General features: G+C 38.7%; 1 protein-coding gene across 1 annotated transcript in view; it reads left to right on the forward strand.

The window, feature by feature from the left end:
* The window catches only part of ITIH5 (inter-alpha-trypsin inhibitor heavy chain family member 5), an 82,914-nt gene that overhangs the window by 4,386 nt on the left and 67,170 nt on the right, over positions 1–11,358 (forward strand). Inside the window, exon 2 of the mRNA XM_006088407.3 lies at positions 4,642–4,686. Within this exon, the coding sequence (XP_006088469.1) occupies positions 4,642–4,686 (45 nt within the window). The remainder of the gene's footprint in view (positions 1–4,641; positions 4,687–11,358) is intronic.

The following is an 11,358-nucleotide window of genomic DNA, read 5'->3' on the forward strand; positions in this document are numbered from 1 at the left end:
AAGGGAGAGGGAGAGAGAGATGGAAACATCAATGATGAGAGAGAATCATTTATCGGCTGCCTCCTGGGATTGAGCCTGCAACTCAGGCATGTGCCCTGACCGGGAATTGAACCATGACCTCCTGGTTCATAGGTTGACGCTCAACTACTGAGCCACGCAAGCCGCGTCCAGCAAACTTTTGTATCTAAGGAACAGCAGGGTCTATTTAAAAAGATGGGACCAAGGGATGGAGACCCGAGCTCTCTGAGGAAGGACAGGGGGTCCTGAACCTTCTCATTTTCCTACAAGCAAGGTCCATGTCCCTTGTTTTTCACAGTCAAAAAACAAAACAAAACAGCAACTTGCCTAAGGCTAATTGATTTTTTTAAAAAGTTGCCTAGAAATTGTTGGAATTTTAGCCCCCAAATGAAGTTTGTTCTTCCATTACTGAGATTTTAGGCACCCCAAATTGCAAATGCTTGATAGCTAAACAACCTGCAGCAACATTACTCCAAAGGAAGAAAACTTTTGTGTAAGTGATACAGAATTACCCACCTGGGAGTCTTCTCAGGCTAACTGTCCTCAGCCCAGGTGGTAGATGGCACCTCCAGTGCCTTTCCAACCTGAAGCCTTTGGTTTTGTGACAGATCCTGTAACACATCTCTGAGGCAACCAACTCCTGGGTTCCTGGGTCTTGGTTTCAGGACTTTTGAATGCCCTCAGAAGTTGGGGCCGACTGGTAGATGAATTCTTAGTACAGAATCTTCTAGGAACGCATGACCAGTCACTTGATGGTGTGTGGCTGAGCCAAGTGCAGCGTCTCTTGGCTCTGTATGGTACCTAGTGTCGCAGACCCAGTGACACGAAGGTAGAGGGCGAGAATCCTGCCTTGATGTCTCCGTCAATCCGGGTCTTTAGAGCATCCACACTGAAAGGCAATGTACATGCTCTGTGTTTTCAGAGTCTCTTTCACCACGGGTAGAATTAGGTCTCACTGCTCTCCTCTCTTCCCCTGCTCTTTCCCATTTATGGACTTTTCAGGATATTTCTCTCCTCTTCCATTCGTGATCCAACACTGTGATGGATCCTGGGGAAAAAATAAATCTCTGTTAACCAACTTATAAACATTTAAGCAGTGCCTGCTATTTTTGACCTATAGTTGGCCTAACTAATGATGGGCTAGATGGGGGAGATTGTAAACTCTATATTTACATTCCTTGTGTAAAGGAAATCTTCAGCCCCCCTTCTACCTCCTGGTAGTGAATGTTACTTGGTTCCTATGAGTTGAAGAGGCAGTGGCAGATCTTTGAAACTGACCATTTTTCACATAGTTCCTGTATTGAACCTGATTCTCTTAAATTCTTCCTTCCCTTTCATCCCACATCAACAGACATCCTACACAACTAGTTGTAGCCACACCTTCATCACAAAGTCTCTCATGGTCACTCAAGAACATAGTACATTCTCTTTTCATTTCCTTTTTTTTTTTTTAAAGAGAGGAAGGGAGAGGGAAAGAATGATAGAAATATCCACGCTCGATCGGCTGCCTCCTGCACACCCCCTACTGGGGATCAAGCCTGCAACCCAAGCATGTGGCCTGACCAGGAATCGAATGGGCAACCTCTTGGTGCAAGGGACAATGCAAAACCAACTGAACCACACTGGCTGGGCACAGCTTATATTTCTTAATAAACGTTGTGGCCTGGACATCTTCTGTTCTAATGCTGGACAGATAAGTTCAGCTTAGGAAGACCAAAAAATGTTATTTGGGCCAACTCTTAAGTCTATGACTTGGGGTCTCAGGCAGGTTGGTGGAAGCTCTAGGATTACTATGCATAGCAGTCCTTGACATTAAGCTGGAGTCACTTATCTGTCCTTAAGCCCCACTCCAAGATTCTTCTAATGCAATAAAAGGGATCTCCTGCTTAACTGAAAACAATGATGACTACGTTGGTGTTATTTCCACTTCAGTCCTGGCTGGCACCAGGAAACTGCGTATGCCGGGAAGCTTTGATTCTGGTTCAATCTGAGTTTAAACTTGGACTGAAGTGAAGCCATAATGACCCCCTGAGACGTCAGATAGTTATCTCAAAAATGAAAAACCAACTTCTCTTGTTCTCCTTAAAGCTTGTTTATTTTCTTAAAAAACTTATTTTACAAAGGAGGGAACTTCAAAGAAAATACTTTAGATCAATCAGAGAACATAATACCTGAGGGAGGCCGGGCTTTCCTTCGGATCATAGTTCTGTTAAGTGGTCCCCAGACAATTCCACAATTTTAGGATGGGAAGGCCGGAGATGAATCTGCAGAACTGAAAAAGACCTTGCCCAGGATGTTCTTTGTGGCTTGCCTTAAACAGTCTCACATAGCCCACCTCATCTCCAAAATAGAAACCAGTATCCTCCTAGTAAGTGTTGGGTTCTCATTTGGAGTCAGGGCAGATGTCAATCTAAGTCCTATATTATTTCTTTGAATTCCAATTATAATGGTAATTTACAATAGTATTTTTTAGAGGAGGGGGATCAGGGAGAGGATGGGGATTAAAACAGTTTCTGTTAAACTTTTAGTTTACAAATGGAAATATCTTTTTGTGATTTCTTTTATTGGAAGTAATAATGGCTACTTTGTCAAAAACTGAAGTAACACAGAAAAGTTTAAGGGAAAGGAACTCAACCACCCAAAGGTAACACCATTAGCATTTTGGTTCACATTCTACACATACAAACACTTATACTTACAACAATGAGGTCATGTTAGATACTGTGTTTTGTCACTTAATTTAATCACATAAACATGTATCATTAATATATCCATCAGGATCGGCTAGGCTATACTTGTGGTAACAACACCCAAATCTCAATGTCTCAAATGTTTATTTCTCGCTTATACAACTTGTCCAACTTGGGTTGGCAGGGGAGGAGATATACACGTTGTGCTCACTCAGAAACTTGGACTTGACCAGCAGCTACCATCTCAAATGCTGCTAATTACTGTGCCACAAAGAAAAGACATTTCTGCAGTATCATACATCTGGAGTTGAACACTTGGCCCAGAAGTGACAAGTGTTGCTTATATTCATACTTTATTGGCCAGAACCACTCACATGACCCTGCCGTGCCACAAGGGGACCAGGAAATGCAGTACATCTGGCAGAGAGCTAGAGAAATATTTGTTGAACAGCACTGAAGTCCAGTAAAAGGAATATTTATTGATGTCAATAAATATAGATCCCCATCATTATTTTTAATAGCTGTATTCTAACTAATCTGTGTATCACAAAATATTTAACCAAACCACTTTCTAAGGGTAGTTTAGGCTATTTCTAATTATTAACAATTGTTTGAAAAGTTCCAAAGAACTTTCTTGTACATTCGTATGGTGGGAATGTAAAATGTTACAGCCACTGCGAAAACAGTTTGGCAATTTCTTAAAAGTTAAATTTACTACACTACCCAAGAATTCCATTCCCAGGTAACTATCTTAGGGAAATAAAAACATATCCAACGTCAAAATTTGCATGTGAATTTTCATGCAAGTTCCATAAAATAGCCCCAAAGTGGAAATAATCTAAAGTCTATCAGCTGATAAGTGGATAAACAAAATGTGGCATATTCATAGCCTGGATATATTCAGACAGAGAAGAATGAAGCACTAATACATGCTACAACATGGAACAGTCTTGAAAAGATTATGCTAAATGAAAAAAGCTAGTCATAACAGACCGCCTAGTGTATGATTCCACTTATATGAAATGTGCAGAAGAGCCCATCCACAGGGACAAAGTCGATTGGTGGTTGCCTAGGACCAGGCAGAAGTGCAGGGGCTGGGAGTTGACAGCTGAGGGTTACAGGGTTTCTTTTGGGATAACAAAAATCGTCTAAATTGATCATTGTCCAACTCTACAAATATACTAACAACATTGAATTGTGTACTTTAAATTATACCTCATAAAGCTGTTAAAAAAAATACACATAAGACAGGCATATTTTTCAAGTTTTGATCTACATTGGCAACTTCCTCCAGAAAGGACGATTCATACTCACAGCAATAATAGTTTACACTTCAGTTATTTAAACAGTGATTTGCCACGAGTAAAGTTCCACAACCAGCTAGGATTTTTAAATTAGTCCAGAGTGGCTGGTTCATTAGTATGATTTTTGAAAAAAGGACGATTCATACTCACAACAACAATAGTTTACACTTCAGTTATTTAAACAGTGATTTGCCACTAGTAAAGTTCCACAACCAGCTAGGATTTTTAAATTAGTCCAGAGTTTCTTAGAGTGTTGAGTTGAATATTTGAGTAAGGCCGAATGTACTTACTTACTGTAATGGATACAATAACAATGAGCTTATTTTCAAGCCCAAATTAAGTGAAGCAACACAGATGAACTTTTTGCTCTTGTCATTCCATCCATACTCCTCTAACGGATTAAGGTCACTCAGAAAATGAGGTAATATGCCATCATGGGTTCAGCAGTCAACCAGGCCTGGGAGGGATGAATTCGAGTTCTGGCCTCGAAGCTTTCTGATTAAAGATCAAAACCTCTTTTCAGGATAGATAGCCCTTTTTGTGAAGTTCAATTGATTTTAACCTCCTCATGTAACTAACTTCTTTAAGAATGACCTCACAACTACATTTCATGACTCTTCTCTTTATAGGTTGGACTCAGGGTCCCGAGGCAACTCCGGCTGTTGCAAAGGCTGGTATGTATATTCATGGTGCATCTTACATCTGTCCCCTCACTAATTGTGTATTTTGAACCAGGCACTAACTTTGCTTATAGCTCCTCCAAAGCTTATAAAGTTGCTTGTAGAAGGATTCTAACATGAAACAGTGCAGCTTTTATAAGATTTTATTTAGGAGTTTTCTTTCTAGTAAGACACCTGATTATTTCAGTAGAATTATAAGGACAAGGTATGACTTTTTTTGTTTTGTTTTTATTTTTTTTTAAAAATTCTTTATTGATTAAGTTATTACATATGTGTCCTTTCCCCACATTACCCCCTATTCCCCCCACTCATGCCCTCACCTTCCTGTTGTCTGTGTCCTTTGGTTAGGCCTATATGCTAGCATATAAGTTCTTTGGTTGATCTCTCCCCCTTACCCCCACCCTCCCCTACCTTCCTTCTGAGGTTTGACGGTCTGATCGATGTTTCTCTGTCTCTGGATCTATCACAGAATGATAAATATCACATGATCTCACTCATTTATGGAATATAATGAACAACATAAACTGATGAACAAAAAAGTATGATGTTTTAAAGGCCTCCCTGAAAAACACACACACCTAAATTCACCTTTACTTTTTTATGACATTCTTACACAAAAATAAAGGCTTTCTTATGAGATAAACAGCTAAATCAAATGAAGAATTCACATTTGTAGAGTAAAGCTTCATGTGATATGAGTTGGGCAAGGCTCTCAATGAATGTTGGAGGCTAACAGATTTGAACTCAGGCATTCACTCAACAAATAATTTTTTGAATGCTTCCTATTTGCCCCACACTGTTCTAGGCATTGGGTGTACAGCAGTGAACAAGACAGACCAAAGACCCTGTCTGTCATAGAACTTGAATTCTAAAGGGGACAGAGATAAAGTAATTAAGTAAATTGTAAGTGTACTAGTAATGGGGAAGATGACAAAGACCAGAACAGAGGAGGATGGGGGGACCTTACACTCATTTGCATCCATGAGGTTTCTGATGACTACTTTCAAGTGAGTTCCTATAATGACAGCTAATGTGTACTGAGTACTTACTATGTGCCAGGCATTGTTTCAAGTGCTTCATGTGTCATAGTTCAAACACTCTTGCCACAATTTTTTGAGGCATTTTACAGGTGAGAAAAAGAGAGATTGGGTAACTTGCTCTAAACTGCATAATTAGTAAAACGGGGAAGAACCAGAATTTGAGTCCTAACAGTCTGGTTTCTGAGTCCATGCTCTTAACTCATATACCAAACTGCCTTCTCAATTATATGTATTTTTCTATTGATTATTACTTTCAGTCAACAATACCTCACCTGGACTACCTCTAGCCATTCTTTTAGGTGGTGGGACATACTCCTTGTTGTTGGCACACCATAATTTATTAAGCACTCTATTGATGAATTTTCAATTTGTTTCCATATTTTTTCCCCTTCTGTAAATACTGCTGCAAAAAACTTTCTGTTTATTCTGTTATGTGGTTGATTTTAATATAATGGCCTAGATTTTCAGTAGAAGTATTGCTGGATCAAAGTGCATATACATTTTAAATTATGATAGATGTTTTCAGACTACTTTTTGAATATTGTTACTCTTCATACTATCTGTATTAACTTCATTTCTGTCAGCAATAATGAATATGTGCATTTCCACCAACAATAGATAGAATTACCCTTTTTTATTTGCTGGTCTCTTTCATTGTTTTTTTACCTTGCATTTTCCTAACTACTTATGATGTTTTTCCTGTCCATTCTTGTCCATTCAGAGTAGTTCTTCTGTAAATTGATTATTTTCAGCTCCTTTACTCATTTTTCTCTTGTATATTTTTATCCCCTCATTGTCAGTATTTCAGATATTTGTTTGTTATACATACTCTGTCTTTTAAGTTGGAATAATTCTCTCCTAAATTTGTCATTTGTCTATTAACTATGTTTATGGCATATTGGTCATTTGAAAATTTTAAGTTTCTAAGTAGCAAATAAGTTTATCTTTTCCTTATAGCCTTTGAGTTTTCATTCTTGGTTATAAAAATTTTCTTAACCCCATGACTGAGACTTTATGTAATTGCCCTGATTTTTTTTAGAAATATCTAGGAATTTTTTTCTTGTCGCTGTTAATCCTTACCCAAGGATATTTTTCCCATTGATTTTTAGAGAGAGTGGGAGAGAGAGGGAGAGACTGACAGAAACATCAATGTGAGAGAGCCTCATCAGTTGGTTGCTTCCTGCATGCACCCTGACCAGGGCTAGGGATCAAGCCTGCAACTGAGGTACGTGCCCTTGACCAGGATTGGAATTGAACCCAGAACCCTTCAGTCCACAGGCCAATGCTCAATCTACTGAGTCAAACCAGCTAGGACTTGAAATGTCTAGGAATTTTTAAAGTTTTTCTTTTCCATGTATTATAATTTTTTAACATGAACCTTATTTGCCCATTCAATTGGTACCAGAATGATCTTTCCAGCAGACTTTCTTTTACAAATGTCTTCAATGATTCCTCATCACCTGTAGGATTAACTCTAAGAACATGTGAAGCCCTGTGTGATCTGGCTCCTGCTTGATTCTGTAGCCTGTGTATCCTATGACTCTCCTTATATTTTGTACTTAGCCATACCACACTAATCTGAATTAGTACACCTGGTACTAATTATCACTGCCAGCTCATGGACCACAGGGATTTGCATGATTTATCCTGAATTAACTAGATACCCTTTTTGTGAAGCTCTTTGACATCACAAACACAAAAATAAATGTTTATAGTTTAAAAAGCAGGGGTGTCTTTGTGCCTAAGTCTCCATGGTGCTTAACAGATACTGTCCTGGTTTCCCTAAAACAATTCACTGTCATCATTTAACCTACCAATGGGAAGGGCCATGTCTAGCATCTCCATCATAGTGGGTATTCTAAAATTTGTAGACTGAATTTGTTTTAAGCAATTGTGGTGAGAAAGGAAGACCCAGAAATGATCATCATGAAGGAAGTTTATATTCACAGATTTGTAGGAACAGGAGCATAGCACACCATGCAGGGCCACACGGGGAAGCCAGGATCAGTCAGGAGGCAGAAGGGGCAGAGGGAGAGCATGGCTCTGAGCCTTTATTGATTTGTTTTTTTAAAAATATATTTTATTGATTTTTTTACAGAGAGAAAGGGAGAGGGATAGAGAGTTAGAAACATGGATGAGAGAGAAACATTGATCAGCTGCCTCCTGCACACCCTCCACTGGGGATGTGCCTGCAACCAAGGTACATGCCCTTGACCGGAATTGAACCTGGGACCCTTCAGTCCACAGGTCGACACTCTATCCACTGAGCCAAACCGGTTAGGGCGAGCCTTTATTGTTTTTTTGCAGGACGGAATTGGGGAGTAAGCTTAGGATTGGATAGTTTGAATAATTTTGGCAGGCTCTGGGCTATTGAGGTGATCCCTAGTTATCTGGGGTGTTTTAGGGCAGACGAATATTGGCTGAGTGTGTGAGAGTTTGATAAATGAGGTGTTTGGGAGCATGGACTCTGGACTGATTGGTTGTATATCAAAGGTGTGCTCACGGGGGGGGGGGGGGTGTTTGTTATCTCTAGGAATTGGCTAGCCCTGGGATCAAGGCCCCAAATGCGAGAGTATCAAGAATATAGAAAAACAGAAAGTATAGTTAATTAATACAGCAGGTAGCATGGTGCTGGGTGTCATTACCTCACAAGAGGGTTCATTATACATGTGTCTGGCTCCCTACTCCCAACTTTAACCACCATGTTTTATCCTTTTATGAGTTGTATAGAATAGGTTTTTCTCCTACATAAAGATGATAATTGCATTTTTTCTTTCTCCTCTTCTGAACATGAAATATTGCTATGTAGAATTATTACCACAAATAGGCAATCCAGGGCTGATGTTACTTTCTGTCTACAGGAGGGTAAACTATTTCTCCAAGGTGATACATGCAGGTGCCTTGTTAGGGAGGTGCCTTGTCTGGAGGTCTTCTGCTTCATGTAATAACATGGGCTCTGTTGTTTTTCTTAGGCACCTGCCAAGCCTCAGACTTTTCCTTTATACAGTGAAGAGGAGCCCAGTTAGATGATTTCTAAGGTTCTCTTCCACCTCCAAAATTAATTCTCCTAATGATAACTAAAGAACTGTGAGACCAGAATAAAATAACAAGAGGTTAATCTTCTGGGAAGAGGCCTGACTTCTGGCAAATATTGTCACAAACACTCCTCAGTTACATTTTCAGATGGCATCTTGGGTAATTCAGGACATCCTCTGGGTGGCTTGATTTTAAGTGACTCACATGAGTCACACAGAAACGTTTGCTCCCTTGAGAAGCTAATTAAGACACTCCCTGCCTCAGACTGCTTTTCCATCTGTTTAGCTTTAGTAGAAAAATAATGAAGAAATTATTATGTCACAGGAAGACTTGATTTTTACCCCCTATTTTCCAGTTGACATCTCCAAGCAAAATGAGTTAAATATAAAAATGGAAAGCTTAGATTTTTAAGAACTGTGTACTGGGAAAAATTGAAGCGATAGTTTTATAGCTTTCTTTTTATGACACACTTTCACGAACCTCAGCCATTCCAAGTTTTGTACTTAGCTTTTGGGGTTGTCCATTCCTTATGATTTGACATACCTGTCCAATATTCTTCTCACAATGTACCCTTCTTTCTAATTAAACTGTGCTGTTCTTTGTTCTAGAAACAAAGTGTAATGTGGTTCAGTTCTACTTCCATGAATTTTGTGTTTCTAGAATGTTCTTTTTGTTTTCTTTCACCACATATAAATTCTATGTCTGTTTTAAAACCCTTTCTTTCTTCTACATACTTCACTGATTTCTCTTTCTTCTGAAAACTGTAAGGACTTATAGCCAATAAGTTAAAAAAAATATCCCTATACCTTTCTATGTTGCACTTTCTTCCCAATGTAATTGTGGTGTCTTGAGAGAAGGAACCATCTGTAACATTTCTTCCCCATCATTCATAGAATTTAGTCTATTGTAGTGTTTAATAAATATTAGTTTATTAGCATTTCCTTTTCTCGGGGTATGTATTTTTCTTTAATTGTTCAAGATTCAGAAAATCCAATTAAATTCCATAAATGCTTTTTATTTTTACTCTATACTGAGAACTGTGAGTGAAAAAAAAAAGAGTAAGTCTTGGTCTTTGTTTTCCACGTGTTTACAATCTAGTGGGGATAAGAATAAGGGATGGGTAGCTTGAGGAAAGTGGGGATCAACTGAGAGTGCTATAACAGAAAGGCAAGGGCTATGACTCAAAAGTAACAGCAGAGGCTCCTATGGGAAAACAGTAACTGGGCAGAAGCAGTAAAAACTAAAATAGTTTCTTAAAACTTTCCTCAGCCTGTCTTTTGGATCCATAAATATGACTCCTATTCTTGATGTAATATTGTGGAAAATTCTGCTGTATCCATAATCTTAATTTAAGGCAAAAGAAGATGCCATAGTATAGGTAAACTTAGTCTTTTGTCAGGCGTTTCTAATTTTCACATTTAAAGTTCAATGAAATTTTAATTGATAATTATCTTATAAATAATAACAAATCAACATGACATCAAAATAGTCACAGATGTACCAAGCGAAGACGATTTTTAAAAATTCAATAATTTATTGTTTAAAGTATTACATATAGTATTACATATGTCTCCCTTTCCCCCCATTGACCTCTCTCTGGCCACTCCCACCCCCAGCACATGCCCTCACCCCCATAGTGTCTGTGTTCATTTGGTTATTAAGATGGTTTTTAATCATTTTAAAAATAGTATGGGCAAAGACTATCTACTGAAGGCTAAATTAGTTGGAATTCTATGCAGCTAGAGTATATACTTTTTAAAAAAATATATATTTTATTGATTTTTTACACTGAGGAAGGGAGAGGGAGAGGGATACAGAGTTAGAAACATTGATGAGAGAGAAACATTGATTCAGCTGCCTCTTGCACGCCCCCTATTGGGGATGTGCCAGCAACCCAGGTACATGCCCTTGACCGGAATTGAACCTGGGACCCTTCAGTCCGCAGGCTGATGCTCTATCCGCTAAGCCAAACCAGTCAGGGCTAGAGTATATACTTTTATCTAAGCTATGAACTTAAAAGGATTTTCCCCAATAGTACTGTACTTTTATGTAAAAGAGTTAAATGATAGGTTGACAAGACTTTTTGGAAAATGTCAGAATATGACCACAGTGCAGAATAGGTTCAGCTTAATGTCTGTGTCTTGAATGTGGACAATTTAATGGATGATCACTGAGGTTCACAGGTTAAGTTTTGAATTGGCAGCAAAGACTGAGTTATACTTGGCGTGCTTCTGGAGGTCTGTATTTTACTGGCCATCTAACAATGATCTCTGTGGAAAGCTTAGAACAGTCAGGCTCCTCCATGAGTGCTTGATGAAAGAGGCAGGTTTGGAAGTCAGAGACTCAAGGTTCCTGAGCTAGGTTTATCACCTCCTACCTGTGTGGCCTTTGGTCACATTGGTAAAGTAAGAGGATTGAACTTGAGAATTTTATTCTTTATATTTGTCTTTATAATTTATACTGTAACTTCTTCCGGTAGGATTTCAAGGGTATTTCTAATATGTAGAAATCTAGTTCACAAAACCAAACAATAAAACATGTAGAGATCAGAAATAGCATAAAGTTAAGAATAGCGGCAAAATGACTAACT

Source organism: Myotis lucifugus, unplaced genomic scaffold (assembly GCF_000147115.1).
Source record: "Myotis lucifugus unplaced genomic scaffold, Myoluc2.0 scaffold_47, whole genome shotgun sequence".
Lineage (NCBI taxonomy): Eukaryota > Metazoa > Chordata > Mammalia > Chiroptera > Vespertilionidae > Myotis > Myotis lucifugus.